Source organism: Suricata suricatta, chromosome 2 (genome assembly GCF_006229205.1).
Source record: "Suricata suricatta isolate VVHF042 chromosome 2, meerkat_22Aug2017_6uvM2_HiC, whole genome shotgun sequence".
In the NCBI taxonomy this organism is placed as follows: Eukaryota; Metazoa; Chordata; class Mammalia; order Carnivora; family Herpestidae; genus Suricata; species Suricata suricatta.
In genome coordinates, this window is record NC_043701.1 from 71,250,753 (window position 1) to 71,274,653 (window position 23,901).

The following is a 23,901-nucleotide window of genomic DNA, read 5'->3' on the forward strand; positions in this document are numbered from 1 at the left end:
TTCTGTGGACATTGTACCATGAGTTTGTAGAAAGGAAATGCATGTATGTAGAACAGCCCAGAGAACTATCACAAAGTGAAATTCAATGATGGTCCTGAACTAAAGTTAGGATGTAAAGTATTTCAAAGATTAAAAAATCTAAGATGATAATAATTTTTTAAAATGTTACTTACATCAGGTTGCCTGAGTGGCTTAGTCAGTTAAGCGTCCAACTTCAGCTCAGGTCACGATCTCATGGCTTGTGAGTTTGAGCCCCACATCGGGCTCTGTGCTGACAGCTCAGAGCCTGGGGCCTGCTTTGGATTCTATGTCTCCCCCTCTCTCTGCCCCTCCCCTACTCATGTTCTGTCTCTCTCAGTCTCTCAAAAATAGATACATTTTTAAAAATTAAAAAAAAAGTTACTTATGGCTTGTTCCTTTCTGGCCATGTAGGTCACAGTATGGCTTATTCTTGTTTAGTAAACAAGGGGGAAGGATAAACTGGCTCGGCCACTCATCCCACTCACGCTCTTGGATGCAAAGTCAGACAGCTCCAGTTCTGTGCACACGTTATTTTAGGGAAGGGAGCATTCTGGAAACAACCTGTAGATTTTCTTTAGCATTCTGTATGAGGTGTGAGTGAGAAGACAAGAAGATCTGCCAGCACATATACGTTTAGGTTTTATACTAAAAGTTCCCTAGATGAACAGCCACCAGTGATGGAAAAGAATATGTTAGATTATGGGGAAATGGAGCTGGACTTTTCTATGTTACATCTAGGCCAGTGCACCCCTAGAGCTGAATTTACACAAGAGATAGCAAAGAGTTGATTGAGTGTTAAAGGTTTCATTGAGAATGAAATTTCTTTCACCTTAATGCTGAGTTATTTTATATAGTCTCTATTAAAACCTCAGGATATGTAAAATATAGAGTGTTACAAAATGTTTACCATTGCAGCTGGAACTGATTGTCCTGAAGTGCATAATTTGGCTTCAAGTTGCTTAGCAGCTTTCTGGGAAAACATCGCATATCTTTCTATGTTTCCATATGAGCACATATATTTTATTCAATGTGAGATGTGACACTAGCAAGACAACATACATGACTTAACAGGGCTGGGCTCTGGGTTTTTCCCCATTTTACTTTCAAATATCGACATCACCTATTCTAAGATAATGCCCTGGTTCCGAATGGCCAGACTCAGCTTGGCCATATCGGAACGCCTGACTTAGTTTTCAAACATTTGAAATTTACTGTAATCTATGGTGTATAATTTTTATATTTGGTTAATTAGCAATACAAGCAGACAAGAAAAAAGAGGCCTTCAAAAAGGGAATGTTTTATTTCTGCAGAGCTTCTTGGACTATTTTACCATTTCCTCCATATATCACAAACATCTGTATAGTACTGTTTTATACACACACACACACACACACACACACACACACAACACACAATCACTGGTAACACTGAACCACAGTAATTCCCTTTCTTCCCTATGGTACCTATTTTGATTGAAGTATCAAGAGAAAAAAAGATTCACATTCACTTTACTTCCTACAGCTAAGCAGTTCTGTCTTCCCGATTTTTACAAGCTTTCATCATTCTAATGTCATCAAAAGACAACTTTAAAATCAAAAGCACTTTCTGAAAGCCCATTCATTCAACAGTCAAGATTTATTTCTTCAAAGTCTGTTTTTTTTTAAATAAAGTAAATATGCCTTTGGTCAGCTTTTCTGTGAGTGTGTGTGTTTGTGTGTGTGTACACACACACAAATACATATCCTCATGACTCTAGCATATATGTTATATTGAAGAAATACCAACTGGGTCTATGAAGGAACTGGATCATTAAACAAGTGGATGCATCAGTAAATCTCCAGCAAACTGCAAAACACAGCATACCACCTTACATGTAGTAGTGTATAATTATTATTTATTAGTTAATTGATTTGTTGATAATGGTTTCTAAAGAGAAATCTATTTTTAAACATGATGTTGTTAAGAGCAATGTATGTTAATAGCAATGTATTGCTAAATCATATTAACGATAAATAATAGATGCTATTTAGTTCAAATCTCTACTGAAAACCAAAAACAGTAAGGTAAGTAGCTTTGCTATTGCTTCAAATATTTAGTTTATTTATTCAACAAAAGTTTAGTAAATATCTATATATTATGAAACCGCATCTTGTTATAACCCTAGAAATATGAGAATAAGCAAAATAACAAAGTCCATATTGATGTGGAGATTAAAATCTGATTGGAAATGAACTCTAGTTACATTGTCTTGTTTCTTTTACTTGCAGTTATCATTAGCTTCTCCATACTAAGTAAAAAGCTTCTTTAATGTAATGAATTAATATTTTATATTTCATTGCTTAAATGCTGATGACTATAATACAATATTTGTACATGAAATAGATTAATGAAAAGACTAGAATGTTTTGTTGCCCAACTGAAAAATGCTGTTTGAAAAATTTAAGAATATGACAGTTATGTACTCTAGCTGTATAAAGACCAAAAAAATGAAACATTTTATCCAATTTAGTGGCATCTTTTTTCTTTATAATGAGAATGATAACAGAAAGTAATGTCCTTGGCAAGAAATTGTACAAACAAAATGGACCTTAAATATAGACTTAATTTGTGGCTACCTGTCTCCTGGTACTGGCATCCTCCCAAAACCCTGTGAGCATCCATGAATCAGATACTAGCACATATAGGACACACAAAAGGGGACAGGACTTTCAGAAGGGATCTAGGTCTGAGAATGACAGTTGGGGTGTTATTTGTGTAGTATGTTTTCTTTCTTAACATTCATAGAACATGAATATTGTATACACAGAATTAGTGGATCAAATCCAGTTAATTGATAAAAATATGAGAACTTCCTTTAATATTAATGTAAATAGGCACCAAAAAAGTGAATTAGGTTAATTATATTCAATTACATGTAAAATGGTTACATTTTACATTTCGGCTTTTAACTATGAACTGTTGCCAGTGATGTCATTGATCAGTCTTCCCAGCAGAGGGAAGCACAGCCTCATTATTGTTTTTGTAAAGGGCTGAAGTGGGGGGAGTGAGGCACACTACAATTCCGCTGCGTTTAAAAGGAAGTTTGGTTGATATGCCAATGTTTAATAAGCAACTTAACATTAAATAGGACTTGACGTCTTCTAGGAAGGATAAAATTAAACAACTCAAAATACCCAGTTCAAGGAAACATCCTATTGGTAAATTAGTATGAACGTACCTGCATTACCTTCTCCTTGACTAGGAGACCTAGTAACAATATAATGGGGTCTATACCATCAGCATATTAATGAGTGATTTCCATGGCTTATTTTAAGACTCTACTTTCTTCTTCAATATATTTAAATGAATATTTCTGTTGCCTATTGCTCTCAGGTTGCTATTATTATGAAAGCATGTACTTAAACCTGGCTTCTTTTTGCTAATATGAGGACACTGATATTTAAGTCTTGTGAGGGTCTCAGACTTGCATTTGTCATCACCGCAATAATAAAATATAATTCACTACTTAGTACTCTTTAGAATTTTCTTTCTTCTGGATTTCCTTTCTCTCCAGTCGCATTTCCTTAGGTATTCTGACACAGGTATGTGGCCTGTGTGCCCATGTGTGGGTATGCACTATTATTTACGATTTTAGCCTAATGTTAGCAGGTTGAAAAATGAAAGTGTTGTAACTTACCATGGTGTTGTAAGTCTGAACAATGAGTCAACGGGTCTCCATTTCTTATATCTTGTCGTCTTGTGCGCCTAAAACAATTACATTCAAAAGTTATTATGGCATTCTTATTCTTTCTTGGGAATTCGTCACAGGGATTAAGAAGAATCAAAAATCAAAGACTCCTGGAGCTTAAAGGAAGAGATGAATCTACATCTGACTACAGAATTTTTTAAAGCAACTCATTACACCCATAGGAGCAGGCCTCCAGGTGATCAAAATGGGAAACAGTACACAAAAGTACTAACAACGCAGTAAAGTCTTTCAAAGTAATAAACGAAGATTCATAGTTTTGTGCTACTGGGTGTCAGTCAACAAGAATCTAACATCTGGAAGCTCTAAAATTCTTAGCATCTTAAATTCTGAGGAAAACTGAATAGCAACTCATTTCTTCAAAAACTTGGATTAAACTTTCTTTTTCTAATGACTAGAGAGTGAGCCTAAAAATTAAAATCCCCATGAGTGTTTTCTTCCTCTTAATATTTATACATAATTCTTTAAATAGACTTTTGTTAAATTTGAAAGCATCAACTATATGAATTCTATTTGTAAGTTAGTTTTTAATTTTCCTTTTTGGTTGCTGTATCAATAATTTTCTATAAAACATTTCTTTTATGATCATAGGGCTATGATTGCAAGGCAATTTACCTGGGAAATGAATAAAAGGTGAAGCACAGTAACAAATATTGTAGAGGAAGGCCATCTTTTGTCAGAGGAAGGTAAGAAGATGGACTCATTCTAAGATAAAAGCCTATAAAAATCTAAATACATTTCTCCTAAATACTGATGTTCAGATCACATTAGTTGCTACACATTCTTGGGGCCCTCTTTATCCCTTGCTAGTGGCTGATTGGGGAGAAGGAGTTTGTCTCCAGCTTTGTGGTGCATGCAGGATGCACAGTTCTGGAAAGAGGCTAATCATGGAGATTGGCTACACACAGAAGAATGACAAAGACTAGGACACTTGCCCAACTGTTTTCTGTGTCGATTTTAATGATTATTATCCTGATGCAAAGTTAGTTAGCATCCCTGAAAAAGAGTTCTCACAAAGGCCATGGAGAATTGCAAACATGGAAATTGTTACTGTATTCATAAATTTAGAAGACTAAAGTATTTATAGATTTCTATTTGTAGAATTGGTAAGACTATCAAACAGATGTTGCACATTACAAAATTGAGCCAACAAGGGAACTTGTGAAACACGAACCACAAAGCATTTGGAAAGGCATTTTTTACTGCCATTTAAGCTTTTGAAAAATGCCATCACAAAGAATATAAAATTGTGAGGCCTCTAAACATCCTTTCCAAAGACACATGAAATTGGATTAAGTAAAATCTTCAAGGCACAACAAAAATGTGTTAATCATAATTCCTTTAATCTGGATTTGTAGGTATGCAGTAAACATTTCAAATATATAATAATATACATATTTTAACTACTATAGATGTAGTATTCTTATTTTTAACTTCCTTCTTATTAAAAAAGCTTACAATTTGAATGCATTATTACTAAATTAGGCAATACAATACACTTCCACATGGAAAGGAAATGATACTCATTTTCAATTCAAATCTAAATTTTTGTTTTTCAACACTAAAAACATCTAGATCTAACTGATTTTAGGAACCATAAAAGTTCAACTTTAAATAATTTAATTTTAGTGCTATCAAAACTGAAAATTGCTACTTATTAAACCAACCATGGTTTCCTTACTTGATAACACATTATCTCCACACTATACTATTGTTTTATATTTAAACTTCTAACAAAATCAGTTGGTATATGAAAGAATACAAACACATTATCTCAATTCTGAATGTAGAAGGCTTGAGAAAATTGTATTTATTAAATGGGATAAGCTATTACCACATTTACACATACTATTAACAAGATAACTTTTTAATCTATATGAACTGATTACAGGACAGAATTAAATTGTAGATGATTTAATACTACAGTCAATGTTATTGAAGTGCGTAATCAAAAGACTTAGGTAGGAGCACCTGGGTGGCTCAGTCATTTAAATGTCCGACTCTTGATTTCAGCTCAGGTCATGATGTCATGGTTTGTGAGTTCAAGTCCTGAGTCAGGCTTCACTTTGACAGTATAGAACCTTCTTGGGATTCTCTCTCTGACTCTCCCCTGCTTGCACACACACTCACTCTCTCAAAATAAATCAATAAACATGAAAAAAAGATTTAAGTAGGCATTACGACTATTCCTTTCCCCTAAAATTTTTTCAAAACATTGTAAAAGATGCAGATGCTGAGGAACACCAGTAGTGAAAACAATTCACATCACAGCTTCTTGTAAAACATTAACTATAGCAAAAAATTAAAACAAATTGTGTTGCTCCTAAAATGCAGTGGCTTGGTAACTCTGATTTGTATTTTATGTTTCATTAGGTTCATGCATATACTGTTAAACTCTCACCTTTCATTGCTTGTTTCTTAAATACTGGTAAATATTAACAGAGAAAGTTATCCACATGTGAGTGGTAGAGAATATGCTGAGAAAAATTTTGTCAAATTAAGAAAGTTTTTATTTTTTCAAGCAGAAGTAAACCAACTTTGTATACAATGTTTAGGGCATGTCTGAGAGGTCCCTGAAGGTTAACAGAGCTCCTACACTGGGCTGTACCACACAGCCTCCACGTCCTGGACAGCGGCTTACAACTGTTTTTTCTAAATATATGGTTTTCTATAACTTCTAGGCATATCTTAGCAACTTAAGCCCCCCCCAAAAAGATGTTTAAGTATTAAGAGCATGTTTAAAATATTTGTGTAACACATATACAAATATTAACAGAAAACTACCTTATGCTATCTTATATTTCAAGTTCAAATATTACAAATACAAGATGATGCTATGATAATACAGTGGCCTTTAAATTTGGGGGGAGCCAGTAAACATATATTTGGGGCCAAATAAAGATACAATTTGAACCTAAATAATCACCATTATATAAAAATTATATAAAAATATCTCTAAACCTAGGAAAATTTTCTGTTGACTTTTTATAGTTGAGTCCCTGTGTACTAAGAGTCTAAAAGTAAAAAAATTATTTTCTTTGTAAATTTTCCATTCCTCCAAGGACAAATATTACCTTTCTAAAATTTAAAACCAGGATACAATGTTGCTAGACAGAAAAAGAAGAGCCTTTTGGTCAAAAGACACAAGGCCCAGATTCTGACTCCGACTTTCTCTGTGGTTTTGGCCCTCACTTCTCCCTCTGTATAAAATGAAGTTGCAAAACTTTCTAATTTCCAAGTATCAACATTCAAGGATAGTATTGTAACGTTTTAGATTTCCCTCAGTAACTTCTTAAAACCATTTGTGCCCTTATATTTAGTACCCAGCTATAATTATACACATTCTCCTGATTGTTTTAACTATTTGAAGGAAAGAAGCTTGCTAACCCTTCTAAACCACTCTTTGTTCATTAGAAAAATGTGATGTACTTATACACAAAAAGCTGTTATTTTTCAAAAAAATTGTTTTTAATGTTTTATTTATTTTTGATACAGACAGAGACAGCATGAGAGGGGGAGGGGCAGAGAGAGAAGGAGACACAGAACCGGAAGCAGGCTCCAGGCTCTGAGCTAGCTGTCAGCACAGAGCCCAACGTGGGGCTTGAACCCACGAATGTGAGATCTGACCTGAGCCAAAGTTGGAGGCTTAACCGACTGCGCCAACCAGGCGCCCCTGTAGAAAGCTGTTAAAATGGAATCTGATAAGATAAGTAGCAAACATCTGTATTTGTTTCTAACATTTCTTACCTCTTTGCAGTGGGAAAATAGCGGGAGCAGGAAGAACCATCCCAGGCACAGTAAGGGTCTCGGGCGAGACAGCACTCTGCACATGCTTTCCCATAAACGTCGCATCGGTGTAAAGGCAGCTGGGCCACCCCCGTGGTGGAACCAATATAGAGTTGTTGCTGTGGGAAGAGTTTACCGTGATGACAAAACTAGCCTGTTTGTAAAAATCTTTTTTCTTAAAAAAAAGTTTACTTATACATATCAAAAATAAATTTTTACTAGTAGGGTTTAAAAAAATCCTATCACTGGCATTTTTGTCATTATTGGCCTGGCAGATAATATGACATTTTAAAAAGATCAAGATCAAAATCTAAATACTAGACTCAAACAGGTGTATTTTCAAGTATAAAACCAAGGGAAGACAGTAATGGTTATGTATCAAATATATCTCAGTAAAAATAAAAGTGTAAATAAAAGAAGACACTGAGTGATAAAACTTTCAAATTTCAGGGTTTTGTCCTTAGGAAGTTTGTTTTTATTTCTACTGTTTCTAATTTTGATTAATCAGTATATCTATATTGGTTGGTGTTGACCCAGGGATTGTTTGCTTTTGACTCATGGATGCCCTATTACATTGCTTGTGATGTAGTCTGCCCTCCTATAGGAAGGGGCAGAGCAAAGTTCTGGTGCTTGCCTTTGTGAGGATTTTCACTTGTCCTTGCACTCTCCAGGAAGAATACTTTAAACAAAACTACCAAATTGTTTCTCATTGGAAAGAACATCAAATGGGGAATATCAAGTACACACTGGCTGGTGTAGTAAACTTCCAACAGAAAACTTGGGCATACTGGGAAAAGTGCTATGTTGGGCATCAAGGTACCTAGATTCCAGATCTTGTCCTATAATAATTCTTTGTTGTAATCTTGAGCCAGTCCTCTAATTTATCTTAGACTTAACTTCTTTACTCACAAAATGGGCAAATTTAACTAAATCTTTAAAGTATACATTCAGATTAAACATTCTATAAAGGCATTATCCTCAGTGAATTTACAATTACCAAATGAAGTAAAATACGCAGAAAAATTTTCTAGTAGTAACTAACTCGGGATTTCAGTACAATTTTAAAAATGTCTTTAACAATGTTTAGCCAAAGTAGCATTGAAATGATGTTGCAAATATATGTAAATGCAAAATAAAAATAAAATTGTTTTGTGATTTCTCCACATTTTACTGTAATTAGTTTCAGAGCTCCCTTTTCTTGTACTAATGGATTGAATGATTATTGTAAGTCTTTAATGAAAGTGGTATAAATACTAAATCATGTATCATAGAAAAGACCTCAAAAGTATATTTTAATTTCCCCACTACATAAATTAAAAAGATGTTATAGAAAAGCTGGTCTCTGAAACACAGTGTGCTCTTTTAATATTACAAATTTCCTGACAGCAATGGATATAATTAAAATTGCATTTACAAGTGATGTTCATATATATATACACTTAGATACACATTTATATATATATATAAACATAAATTAAATAAGGATTGATGTATCTATTAGAATCAATGAAATTATTAAGGATATAAAAAGTGCTTATATATAAAATAATTCTGTGCTTAAAACAAACTAACATATTTTAATAAAAGAAAGGGGAATAAGTGGGGAAAGTAGTAATACAATAAAAACAGTTATATTGATACATATCACTTCTTCCCTTCCAGGAGTGAAGACTATTTGTATCAATATTCTAGTACAGGATGGCATATAGAATACAGTTTATACAATGGATGCTTGACTTCTTACTATATTCATCTTTTATTATTACACCAAAAGAATTTACACACCATGGCTAATTAAGAAGCAGTAGTTGAATTTCTTGGGTAAAAAAGATGAAGTATTATTTTTTGTTGAGAGAATATTAGATTGATATGTACTTCCCTGAAAGCATCTAAGGAACCAGAATATGGTAACGGTTGACCATGATTTGAAAAATATGATAAAAGACTTAACTAATGGGATTTTTCCCCTCCTGTCCTTTATATCTCTCTTCCAAATTCATTAAAAAAAATAAACTTAAATTGTATGAAGGCAAGTAATCTTGAATCAATAAAAAATGAAATAAAATCATAACATTTTTGCAATTAAATTAGTTAAAATGGACCAGCAATATCCACAAGCATGGTTGGCACTGGGGAGTGTGGACTTGCTGACCCCTGTACTGTGGTCAGAACTATTTACAAAGTTACTGATTAGACTGGGCATATCAAATCAAATGATCTCTATGTTTGGTAAATAACTCTTAAGGAGCCTAAGCAAATTCAAACCTGCAAAATTTTAAGACTCTGACATTTGATTTGGAAAGGAGTTATTATCTAAATAATAGTATCTAAATCTGTCATATCCCTTTGGGAGAAAACCAGAGAAATAACACATGGGAAGAAGAGAAAACCAAAAATTACTGTAATGAAAACTTCAAGTGCGGTAAAATGCCCCAAATTAAATATACCTCGAGTCTAGTTGTCATTTTATAGTTATTCTGCAGTACTATTAAAGGGCCGTAAAACGAATCATGCTATCTAAGTGAAGTATAGGGGAGGCTTGCAGGCACCCCTGGGCATAATCCAGTCACTAGCAAGTAACTTGATGTGCTTTTTCTGCCCAATTTAACATCACCACAGGCTTTCTCACTATCCTCCTTAACAAGTTTCGGGTCATAAGCAGGCGATGAATCCATTTATCCAGAAAATTAGTTGCAACACTGCTTGCCCCTCTTGAAACCATTGCATTACTTTTAATGTTTCTGTGAGCATGAGTAAAACTGATTCACATCTGAATGCAATCAAACTTCCAGTAATCAAAGATGAAGGCTAAGAATACTCTTCTTGTATCATGGTATTTTAAATATGGTATTTTTGGTGTTTTGTGTGTGTGTGTGTGTGTGTGTGTGTGATGTGATGTGTTGCATTTAATAGGCAATTCTTAAAGTACTTAAAATATTTAAACAAAAATAAATATTTTATAAAACTATAGGCAATGTAATGAAGACTGGAAATGAAGCCAAATAGAGAATAAATAAATAATTGAAAATTATTAAAGGAAAGACTATCCCAATCTAGATTCCATTCTGGAAATCCCTGGATTTCCTTGGCAATGTTTGACAGTTTTTAGATTTCAAGAACAGGTGAACACATACTTATGAAGTGTAAGATAACAGTATCAGGTCAATAATATCTTCACACTGAGTTTCTCTAAATATCTCAGAGATTATCGACCTATTTTGATACGTAAGTGTGGAAAGGATATACACTGAGTTTTAATGGGACAGTATTTTAGTGTCTTATACAAGGGATAATGCACAGAGAAAACATGTAAACAATTCAGGACTAAGATTAGCCAAATGATTTTCATATTTAACAATTTTGTATATAGGTTTTCAGAACAGTCAGTGAAGGACTTCCTACTCCACTCTATTTTTTTCTGCTTGGTTATTTTATAATTAATTTCAACTCAGTATCTCAGTTTTTGTTTGTTTTGTATGTGTGTGTGTCTGTGTGTGTGTCTGTGTGTGTATTTGAAGTTAACACTGATATACTGAATAGCTAGACTATGCATAATCTATGGGGAAAAGAATTTATTAGAAGTTACAATCATACTTGTTTTGTACATATAATTTAGCATTAGAAGTTATCTGTGTTTCTTAAGTGTCTTGCCAAAGCATTCATTCAAAGTGAATGCAAAGACTATTAACATGCTACCCCTAACTTCTGAATTCATGGAGTTTAATAACATCATTTGGCAGTGACTGTTTTGCCGTTTTCCTTTTATATGTAGCCAAACTAAATGTTTTCTCTAGCACACAATACTATTGAAAAAAATAAAATGAACTTTTGAGTTAAGATCTTCCAAACATATACAACCCAGTGCATAATTTTATTAGCTCATAAAACATATTTGTTTATACATGCAGGTTAAATTATTAACTCATTTATATCCTGAAATATCCACCAATGCTATTTTTAAGGAAAGATTAAAATAATTATGAAGCAAATTACATTACAATCACCCAAAAGTAAATGCTATATATGAAAATTTGCAATGAAAAATGATCTAAAGAAATATAGGAATGTAAGGTTGATCAAAAATATGGGGCAATGAAAATTATCTTTAATTTTCACTCTACTAGCTACTGTAAGCTTTCTTTCTTTTCTCCTTTTTGCAACTACTGTTAAGAAATCTGTAAAATATGATGAATCATGAATATGTTTATCTGTTTGAAATACAAAATTAATAAGCATAGATTATTGATTGTAATACATAACAGAAGTACCTGCTTAGTGGAAAGCTCCATTGCTGAAATAGTAGTTGGTTCCTAAAGAAGAGAAAGAAAATGTGAACTGCTTGGTCATTTTGAATAGCCATTTATTAATATTAATAAACATGGAACACCAACATAAGCCTTTAGAGAGTCCACTTCGGTGCCTACAAGCAGCAATATAGTTGGGAAGTAAGATACATGAAGGGAACTGCATCAATGAGTATTGAATGTGTGCAGCAGACAATATGGGCATGTTGATGTCCTCCAGTCGAAGAGCAGCAGGAACATCCTCGTAGTTGATCTAGTTGGGTTACTGCTCATTGCAGGAGGGAAACTAGAGGACTGCCCAGCAAGAGAGTTTTGGAAAGGACACCTACGTTTTTGGCATTTGTTAGTTGACTTGAGGGAGGGTTCAAGGAAGTGGGGTTTGCTCTGCATGGCATGCTGCAAAGGACACAGGTAATTTTATGATTAGGTCTCTTTGTACATTTTGTTTAGGAAGAAGGAAGAACAGAATGAGGCTAAAACAGTACTTAATGAAGAAGTAGCAATTACTCATATAGGCAGGATAGGGGGAATATTTAGTCTTTGTGTGTGTGTGTGTGTGTGTGTGTGTGTGTGTGTGTGGTTTGGGCAATATTTCCATTCTTATCTGTTTTCAGACATGATTACAGAATAGCCTTGCTTTTTTTCTTGATTCATCATGGTTTCAGAGTAGCCCTGTATGATGCTGGTGCTCTGTGGGAATTTATATGCTCAAATGGAGAATACTGGCCTGAGTGACAGGCCAGCTCCTAATAACACCACTGTATTAGGCACTTCCAGCTGTCAAGGACTTAGAGAGCTCGGGTAGGATGAGATTATTTTATTTTTATCAAAATGACTGCTTATTGTGCACACATTACATATTTTTTGTCAGAGCATAAGATCTCTTTGATTTCTACCAAAAGGCTAATCTAGAAAAATAATAACTAGGGAAGTATTAACCACTAATATATTTTGTTAAGTGTTCTACTGAGCCCTATCATAAACACATATAGTTGGCTATTAATAAATACCTTTCTTTGGTTAACTCAGACCACCAGCAGGCTATTTACCTGAACATATTAGCTTATATTTTCTCAGATTTACTTTCATTGAACTATCCTCCATCATATCTTTCATCAGTGACAAACTACACATTAAGAAGGATATTAGGGGTTTCAGAGGTGGTTGATGAAAAAGAGGCTTAGGCAGGAAGAATAATCTTAAAGGCCTTACTGTGTAGGACCTTGAACCAAGTGTATAGACTTAGATTCTGATACCAAACTGAATAGTCTCAAATAGTAACACAAACCTGCCCAGAAATGTGATAGTAGGGGAGGTATGTAACCTCTTGATAATTCAGTTTTCTCATCTGAAAAATGAGTATGATGCTATCTTTCTTGTAAGATTGATGGAAATGTTAAATGAGTTAATAATAAATGTAAAGAACTTTACATATGTTCTTGACACATAGTGTTTATTCAAATTTCTCTCATCCCCCCTTTACACACACTCTCCCCCTTATATTCTGTTCCTTCAACTTAATTTGTCTGAAATAAAGGCAGCCATCTTTTAAAAAAGATCTTTCCTTAATCTTTTAAACTAAGCTGAAATCTTTGAAAATAATGTATTATCTTGTTCATGTCCCATTCAGTGTTACTTATTTCTCAGCATACTAGGCTCTCCCCTGGATAGGTGGCCTATGATTCTCAGAAGCAGAAATCACTAATGAACTGTATTGGTGAATGAACACTTTGAGTCTATATTATTATTACTGGACTCTTTTTGTTTTATATGGCACTATAGCCCACTCATTTCTTTTTGACTGCTTCCTCTATTAAATTTCATTATGCCTTGGAACTCTTTTATTTCTTTTTCTTTTTTTCTTTTTTTTTTTTTTTTTTTTTTTTTTTTTTTTTTTGCTTTAAGAGAGAGAGAGACAGAGAGCATGTGCATAAGTGGGGGGAGAGGGGCAAAGGGAAAGAGAAAGAATCTTGTGAAGTAACCGCTTGAGCTAAAGCCGACCCCGGAAAAGAGAAAGAATCTTAAGCAGGTTCCAGGCTCAGCCGGAGCTGTATGGATGTGGGGCTTGATCCCACAAACCTGAAATCATGACCTGAGATGAAATTCAGAGTTGGACACCCGACCCACTGAGCCACCCAGGTGTCCAAAGACTTGGAAATCCTTACTATCTATTCTTAGCCTTTTTCAGAGTCTTCTCATCCTTCAGCCATTCCTCATCTGTTTGCCTTCCCTTGCCTCTCCTTTCCACTCTCCTTTGGATGCTACATTCTTTTCCTGGTGAGTTCATCCACTCTTGTGGTTTTAATTACCCCTTTTATGCTTCAGAATTGCAAATTTTCACTTCAAACTCAGATATCTAAGCAGAGCGCAGGATATTCTGAACAAATTTAAGACAATTTGCCTGAGATGCAAATGAAACAAGTGACTTAGAATGTAAATTAATAAGATAATTTAGAGATTTCCCATTTTTATAGCATAAATTAATGAAATTAAAAATAAGAACTTTCTGTAGGATTACCAATCAGAAAAGCAGCTCTAATGAAGGCATACCTACCAGTTTTTTCTTTGCAGAGTTATCTTTAAACTTTAGTACCATCAAATCACAAAAATCAAGGGGACAATTAATCACAGATTTTCATCTTTAAAAGACAAAGCTGACTATTGTATTTAGGTTTGTATAAATTGGAATCAATGAACCCAAACAAAAAATTTGAAGGAGTTAGGAAAATTTTCCACAGCTACTTTTTCCATCCCAAGCTTCACATGAGAAATGGTTATATAGTTATATAAGCAACTAACTTCATGTAGACTTTCGTGAAATAAATTTTACAGCCAAGGTGCAAGGAAAGTGCTTTTTGGATAGATAATTAATGCTAGTATAATTGAAGTGAAAGTTAGCTATGTCTGGTTTCTTTTAAAACTTGAGTGCAACTATGTAACAGTGAAGCTAATTAATATTTATACATTTCATGATCACTGACAATTCAAAAAATTAAACATCTATAAAGTAGATGAAAATTATTATTTCATATATAAACTGTAAAACAAAACAAACCCCAATACACAACCAAACTCTATTGTACCATATTATGATTTCAATATTCTTAAATTAAGATCCTAGAATCTCTTAATTAAAAGAACTTTATTTATTTTTAGACCAAGAAATTAATAACAGTTTGGAATAGAATATGTTATTTGCTTATGCAGTTGAGTTTTAATATACAATATGTTAAGAAGACATCCATTTAAATAAGTTATATTTCTTTTTCTGAGAAAGCTGGTGGTGAATATGACTTCCATTTAAAACAGATGTAGCTTCATAAGCATTTTTTCATGAACTGGTTTTAACTGCAAAGTTAATTGGTGTTCAAGTAAAAATGAAATTAAAAACTTAGCATCTTTTCAAGATTTTCTATGACTCTAATTTACTGTACTTTTTTTTCACATATTTTAATCTAGTCCTTATTAAACTTTCGCACTTGCAGAGCTTTTCAACCTGCTGATCCCAGGAGAATCTGACATAACTCCCTGGATGCTAAGCACGCGGACGCTCCTTTAGAATGAGTTAATAGATGAGGTTTTGGAAAGCATCAATTATGTTTTACATTTGAATGAAAATTAAACTCTTTCGTTTGTTAGCTCAGCTGTTCACGGAATACTGCATAAATTGAGTTTAAAATGCATGCATTATCAATGTAACTGCCTTGCGATCCTTTGCAGTCAGGAGGACTATAAATAAAACCCGTGTACTAAATGCACTGTCCCTTAATTTAACACTCCTCTGTCAAAAAGTAAAACCTTCTTTGGACAGGAAAGAAGATCCCCCACTGAGTAAAATGAAAGTCAGCATATGTCTGGGTTTACAACTTTGAATATTTTTAAATAAGTTGTAGATGTGGGCTTTTCAAAAAATTTAAAAGAGATTTTCATTTGTATAGTTAGTTAACAATAGCTATTGTTAACATCTTACTAGTAATATTAATTTACTAGTAAAATTAATTATTAAAAAACTTTAAAGAAAAAATTTAATTTAATTAAAAAAAAATTTTATTTCCTTTTTTTGTCTGATTGCTGATGCTAGGACTTCCAGCACTATATTAAACAGCAGTGGTGAGAGTGGGCACCCCTGTTGTGTTTCTGATCTTAGGGGGAAAGCTCTCAGCTTTTCCCCATTGAGGATGATAGTAGCTGTGGGCTTTTCATAAACTGCTTAAGAAATTGAGGCTTACTTGACTTTAATCAGCTTGTTCAGAATCACATAGTAAATATGGTCCAAATACAGATTTATGATTCCAAGTAATATGTGGAATCAGGTTTGTGTCTTAGTACTTCAATAACATTTTGAATATGAAATGGCAATTTAAAGTCATTACTTGAGTCTTACACCAATGCCAATTTTATTTCACCTCTTATTACCTATTAAAATTTTATTCCAAAATGGAAATTTTTATTACTGAGGGATATTTTTCTTTCTATACTTTGATTGAGATTTGATTTCACCCTGAATAAAAAAGTATGGTGGATATAATTGAAACCACTGGAATGTTCTGTGATTAGCCAGGGTGTTTTCCCAAAAACAGTCTTAATATGGCAAAGGACATAGCACTGGCTTTAATTCAGGCTTTATGTGAAGTTTGGTTATTCAGTCTACCAAGGACACATAATGAACATGGTCTCCTGGAGATGATATTTTGGTAAAATCAATTTGTTGGTTGACATTAAAATCCAAGAGTATCAGATACTACCATGAGTCTAAATTTGTTCCTTGTCTATTTACTTTGTCAAAATACTCTTATGCTCAGGGTAACACTTTTTAATTGTATTTTATGTTAAATGGAATGACATGCAAGGCTTAAAGAGAAATACAGAAACTGTAACATATCTCTGCTTGCTTCACTGTATATAGCAATTACTGTAATGTGTTGTGTTTTTTTTCCTCCCACTACAAAACTAAACAAAGTTTGACAGTGAAATATTCCAATTGCTAGACCACAATATATATATGAACTCTGCCTGATAGAATAGAATGTTAAAAGTAAATATTTCTCTAAACTTTGCCCAAATATGTTTTGTCTACTTGAGTGCCAATGAAATAATAATGTCAATAAGGCATAGCAGAGAATATGGGAGAAACTGGAACATTTATCTTTGGGAGGAGATGTGCCCCAGGTTGCAAAGAATCTTTTTACAAAATTGTAAACTCAAAAAAATCGTTTCTGTGCCAGCATAAGATTAGCTACTTATATTTGATAGTAAATGATCAATAACTTTTCTCATGATATCTTAAAAACCACAAAAATATCACTCAATAGTTACCAAAGGTTTAATCCAGTTGTGTATTTCTCCGGAAACTACAAAATATTAACAAAATCTAATAGATATTAAATATCTGTGCTTGCCAGATGGTTGGCTTTCAACCAAATGATTTTGGTGTCATTTAGTAGATTAGCTTAAATTAATACCTTCTTAAACTAGAATTTTATATACTAACAAACATAGCTGAGATGTGAAATATAGTTAAAATCCTAGAGACATGGGAAATAAACTATACAACAACCACAGGGAAATTCACAAAGGAACCATGACAAATGCAAAAGTAACAGATCCTGTAAATAATAAATATATTTTTAAGTTAACATAATATTTCAATTAGTCCTGTAACTTCACTTGTAATATAAATTTCTAAATATATAGAGTAGGTACATTTTTTTTTCTTTCTGCTAGAGAAAACTATGGGATATAATCAGCAGGATTAGTTTCTTTTCCACATTTTCAGGCACCTCACTTTAAGTATTGTCTCCCTGAGGAACACCACTAACTCTTTACTTCTCATATTTCATTTTTTCAACAATACTGATTAAAAGGAATATTACTTAGTGGTCAAAAATAATGAAATTTTGACATTTGCAACAACATGGATGGAACTAGAGGGTATTATGCTAAGCAAAATAAGTCAGAGAAAGATAAATATCATATGATTTCATTAACATATGGAATTTAAGAAACAAAACAGATGAACATAGGGGAAGGGAAGGAAAAATAAGAAAAAAACAGAGAGGGAGGCAAACCATTTAGAGGCTCTTAAATTTAGAGAGCAAACTGAGGGTTGCTGGAGGGGTACTGGGTGGGGTAATGGGCTAAATGGGGGATGAGCATAGAGGAGGGCACTTGTTGGGGTAAGCCCTGGATCCTATATGTAAGTGATGAATCACTAAACTCCACTCTTGAAACCATTATTACACTATATGTTAACTAACTTGGATTTAAATAAAAATTATTGATTCCTTAATTCATTTAATAGATGCTGATTGAAAATATATTTTAGTTTCTGGAGACACAACAATGAACACAAGACAATACTTTCCTTATTTACCCCTTAGTGTTTGTAATTTGCTAAATCTAGATGGACTCTATATTGTTAACACAGTCCACTTGAATAATTGTATTTTTGAATTCACAGGCTAGTGTATCAATGTATAAGTACTGAAACTGAAACGGGACTTAGTGAACAAGAGTGATTAGTTATTACTCTATAAAAGACATAAAATAAGGCCATAGTTTAAGATTTTAAAAGACAGAATAGAATTATGACAATTTTTATTATTTTGAAGACTTAAACCTAAAGTTAATAGCAAAGTCTACTGGAAATACGGCTTTCTTTCAGTGTTGCTAAGCTAAAACAATAAAATTGTATGAATAAAATTTCAAGTATGGTACCTGGCACTATCCTGGATGCTTTATGTAAGTGTCTCTAATTCTTCTACGCTCCTTGTTTTATTTCATTTTGTTTTGTCGTTTGACAAAGAGAGCACAAGTGAACAAGGGGCAGAGAGGGGAAAAGAGAGAAAATCCCACAAGGGACAGAGAGAGAGAGAAGTGAGCTCACCCAAAAGAGGGCTTGACCTCACCCTAAGTGGGGCTCATGTTCACATGAAGCAGGCTCAAGCTCATCCGATCCAGGTCTGGAACTCACAAACCAAGAGATCATGACCTAAGCCAAAGGCAGATTCCTAACTTCCTTGTGAGGTAGGTCTTACACCTGCTGTTTCACTGATGGGGAAGTTCAAAGAGACCATGTAAGAGTCCCCAAAACATCTATGGAGACATGACTGAAGAGCTTACAGTCCTTCTACCAGAACACTGTTTCGTTGTTATTACGAGGTGCCCATGTCATAGTTCACCCATTATTTGTTTCAGTGCTAATCATAATTTTAATTGTGTGAGTATATATTAGGAACTTGCGATATTCTACTTTATCTTCAAAAATTACTGAATAGTGACCAAGAGACCTACTGGGTTAAACAAAATGGTCTAGAAATACGGGGCTAAGAAAAGTCTTAGTAAGTCTTTGCTTACAATTAAAATATTTAATCAACTGAAAAACTTAAAGTATCTGGGACATCTGGAGACTAAATGAGATAATTTTAAGTTGTAAGACTAGATCCAATGTTTTCTCATTTTTTGTCTTCTAATTCCAGTATATTTTGCAGTTAAATGTCTCGATGTTGGCATTATTCTTTTATAAAAATTTTGAAGTAACACCTTTTATGGGCATCTATTTCCCTGTCATATCTCATAAATAATTCATACCAAGGTGTACTTTGATTTAAACTCTCCCCTATTAGCAAGTCATCTCAAAGAAACAACAGATATTATGGTGTATGTTATTTTCTTAGTTCTCATTTCAACCCATATTCTGCTGCTGCCTCCACCCCTAATCCTATATAAATTTATTTGGGCCATCCATGATTCTGGACAAAGGAACAAATACATTCCTTAAGTGTATAGACTAGGAACCCATAACAAATTTGACACCAGTGATCTAAAAACCTCAAACTTTTTTTGCTAACAAATTAATTAAGAAAATATGATAAAACAATTAATGGCTAAACTAGAAAAACTTAGAAGTCTTCATTCCCCTGTTATTCTGAATGTATTTTTCTCTTAATACACTCAGGGACATTACCTATCATTCCAGATATCATAAAGTATGAAAGAGGAGATGGGGGGAGAAGCAACATGAGTTTATTCATTGAGGCAACTTACATAAATAGTATAAAATGTAAATCATATATTTTATTATTGAGAAAATAATATATGGGCCAAGAATATATTTCTTTACATTTTTAGACTTAACTAGCATTGAAAGTCTCAAGGTTTATTTTGACTAGTGTCTGGCTTTCTAATTGACAAGCTAATTAGAAGGGTATGCTAGACTACTTGTCCATACCAAGTTCAGTGTGCAGCTGTCCTGAGGGAAAGACATACAAGTGAACTTGTTGACACTTGAAATTAAGCAGCACTCACCCGAAAAACTGTCATTTCTTCCAGCAGAACTTCTTCTAAATCATGCCAAGTCTCCTTAGGAATTGAAACTACTTTAAGAACGGTTCCAACATCTTTGAAAGAAAGTGGAGGAGAAGAACACAGTTCAAATAGATCTGAACAAAGGTTATTGTTAATGAATTTGACCAGAAAGTACATTTTGACCTCAGTCTTGCTTTCTTAAAATTTATTTTTGTTATAGTATTGGTAAAATATATATTCAAATATATTTCATGTTACTAGATGAAATATGAACATAGCTGTGGAACGAAAATAAGTGAAGTTTTAGAAATATATGAGGCTTTGAAGATGGTTTTATCCAGAACTTGCAAAATTATTAAAAAATCTATATATATAGTAATCATTAGGTTGAATTATGTTTTTTTTTAAATTTTTAACCTTTATTGTCAGGCGTATCAGGAAAAAATGTAACAATGCCAGTTGATTTGGCAGGTTTTTCCACTTTTGTTGTGAAATATGGGACTACCTGTGAAGATTTAATGTAGATCCAAAATGCAAGGAATGTTGTCAAGTGACAGAAGTGGTCTGAGCCTCAAGCCTGGATCCTGCCCCCAGAGCCCGCTGCTCATCCTCCAGGCAGCAGGAAGCCTTGAGAAGTTACAGGCCCCTAAGGACAGGTCAATGACCATTGCGTGATGAATGACAATAACTTGATTTCTCAAAATAAACACCTTGGATTACCTGTTCCGAAAATTTCTCAATACTGATTACTCATCTTTGGCTAATAAACTCATTTGATTAAAGTCTTTAATAATCAATTTTAGGGTAATACAGAAATTTAAATTCCAGAGCAAATATCGTAAAAACTACTAAACTAAATACATTGTATAGGGATTTAAAGCATTGTTTATTCTGATTTTCATTATAAAAAGAGACAAATTGTTTTAAGGAGAAAAGAGTTGTTGCTTTTACTCTAAATTGTGTTTAGAAGATTTTGTTTTCTAGTATGCACTCTTCAACATTCTAGTTTTGATCAGCTGATCAATTATTTTTAGCTTCAAATGGCTCATTTTAATCAAATTCAACTGACTCATTATTTGAAAAGAGAATCATACCAGTAAAGAATAAGTTACACCAGAAAAACCATTTACTGTATTCATTGAATATCTATTGATAACCATTTTCTGGGTATCAATGTAATGTGCTATGTGAGACAAGAAAAGTTGATAGTGAGAGGAAAAAAACTAAAGAAAAGTTGGTGGTGTAGCGCTTGTAAAGCAAAAAAAAAAAAAAAAAAAGTGCCCTGTGTTAAGAGGTTACTTCTCTGTTTATAGGATTTTAGACTACTCATAACACCAAAGATTAAAGGTAAATTAGGTTAATCTATTCAGTGCCTCTGATGGGTTTCCAGTATCCAAACAGAATTTTATCTGTGTTCCAGATCTAGTTTTACTGAATTGTATTTCAAACAATTTCACACAAATTGAATCAGATTACTCAGCTAGGATCAATACACAATGATGTGCAACTCAGTTAAAAGATAAAATTACTGTAATCAATTTAGTCTGCTGACAGATGACCCTGGTCTGTGCTGACGGAGAGCTAGCCGCATCTTCAGACTGTCCAACATGCTCCTGAAATTGGTCCCTTTAAAGACAGCGTGTGTTCAGAAGGAATTAAAAACTCATGATCGGATTTCATTGGTCAAACAGCCAGAAGCAACCTTTTGTTTCACTGACAATGAGTGAGGGACTTATCAACATGTTTAGGCCAGAGGTGAAAAAAAAGGTAAGTGTGACATTATTGAATAAACTTAATTACTCTGTAGATAGATCTAATTATACTTTGACATTAAATTGATAAACTAATATTTACTGAAGACAAATCCTATCATCTTACAGTTTCTAAAGACTTATATAACCAGAAGTTGATACTTGGGATTCACTGACTTTTATCAAACTTGGAGTCACTTTGGGACTCTTTGATTTGGTAAACATTCTCACTCATAAAAGTAGACAGCACTCTGTTGCTCAGAACCTGATACTGTCACACCTGATAACATACGTATCTCCCAATTTCGTTATAAACCTTAGAGTCTTTAAAGCACTTACCACATGATTGCCATTCCCCTGTAATTAATTCAGTGTTTTTTTTTCTATTCCTCACCAAGGGAAAATACATGCTATTATACAAGGTTTCACTGGAGTGGTCATTCTGTTTCCCATTGATTTATGTCAGTTAACAATGCTAATGGAGACTAGGAATTTATTGCCTTGGAATCTGACCCTAAATAGCAAGTTTCAGGTGTGTAATTGGTGCTTTCAAAATAGTATTAATAAAGAGAGAAGGGGGGAATATGTCATAATACTATGGGATTCAGTCTGAAAATAGATGTGTGAAAAGTTTGTTTCTAATCATGGAGTTAGTAAAAATGTATCATTAAATTTCTGTAGAAATGAACCTAAAATGTATCTGATGATTCTTTAGGTCCACTTTATTCTTCCACTGATGAAATTTTTGTTTTGTTTTGTTTTCTCTCATTGTATGGCAAAAACACTAAACAAATTTTGTTGCCAAAATTGACTTGCTAGAAGATTTGTATACTTCGATAATTTTGAAGCTAGGTAATTTTGCATCAGTATAGTCCAGAAACATTATCAGATGTCTTGCGAGTTTCAGGCATGGTTTGAGCAATACATCTTTGTTCTAAAAGTCCATGGACAAAAAAGAGTTAGGATTCACTTCTGGACACTGACTGCTTACCTAACCATTAGCCTTATCTGACTGCATTAAGCAACTTTTGACTGTAAAGGAGATTTCGTTTAAATATACCTGAAACTTATTACTTTTTAATAACACATTGTCATGGTAGATGCTCAGGGGTTTTTCTGTGTGTTTTATTAGAGGTTAATTCTATTGTGACAGAGTCTATAAAAACTTCCTTCAGTTCTTAGTATATTCAGTAAGTTAAACAAAGGTCTAGAAGGAAATTCAGGGCTAAAATTAAAAACATTTACCTGTTCCAATAAACATAACATCATACTGGCCATCTTCTGCATCCACTCGATCTACCACAATTTGGGTAAATTGATAATTGACATCTGTTTTGATCATTATTGGGCGGTTATTAATAGGAAACACTGGATTGTACATAGCTGGATGACTCCTTGCAAATGTTATAACATCATCAGGAAGGTCTTTTGTAGAGTCAAATCCACCAAATGTTTTACTGGGACACTATTAAGATAAAGAGAAAAATAGATTTTGATTAAAATATAGTGAATAGAATGATAAATTATATAGTAATTTATAACCTCTACAGTCATAAACTAAATCTAATCTGTCACTATTTCTTTATAGTTAAGTAACTGATACACTAAAAAATATTGCTTAAATTAATATATGTAATAGAGTATATATTTCCTAAGCATAATTTAAGTCTCAATGGGATTTAGTTATGTTACCATATCTTACTTAAAACTACAAAGGCGGCTAATGAATTCAGTGTACAGGAGTCTGATGCTCTAACAGTGGCCACACAATACATTTTATTGATATGATAAAGTATTTGAAATAAGAAATGGAATATGTTACCACTAAATTCAATTAATAATCAGATTGGAGAATCTCAAAATAATTTTCTTGGGTAAATTTCCCCCCCCAGGGTATTATGCAAAAATGCAAAAGCTCTTGATAAGCTAAGAGACAACATAAACTACTCTTTCTTTTGTAAGTTATTTATTTTGAGAAAGAGAGAGA

General features: G+C 33.4%; 1 protein-coding gene across 1 annotated transcript in view; it reads right to left on the bottom strand.

The window, feature by feature from the left end:
- SEMA3A (semaphorin 3A) overlaps nucleotides 1-23,901 on the bottom strand; it is a 202,822-nt gene that overhangs the window by 15,405 nt on the left and 163,516 nt on the right. The window contains exons 11-15 of the mRNA XM_029918820.1: nucleotides 23,160-23,379; nucleotides 20,164-20,255; nucleotides 11,821-11,862; nucleotides 7,514-7,671; nucleotides 3,698-3,765 (exon numbers count right to left, since the gene is read on the bottom strand). Coding sequence (XP_029774680.1) covers nucleotides 3,698-3,765; nucleotides 7,514-7,671; nucleotides 11,821-11,862; nucleotides 20,164-20,255; nucleotides 23,160-23,379 — 580 coding nt within the window. The remainder of the gene's footprint in view (nucleotides 1-3,697; nucleotides 3,766-7,513; nucleotides 7,672-11,820; nucleotides 11,863-20,163; nucleotides 20,256-23,159; nucleotides 23,380-23,901) is intronic.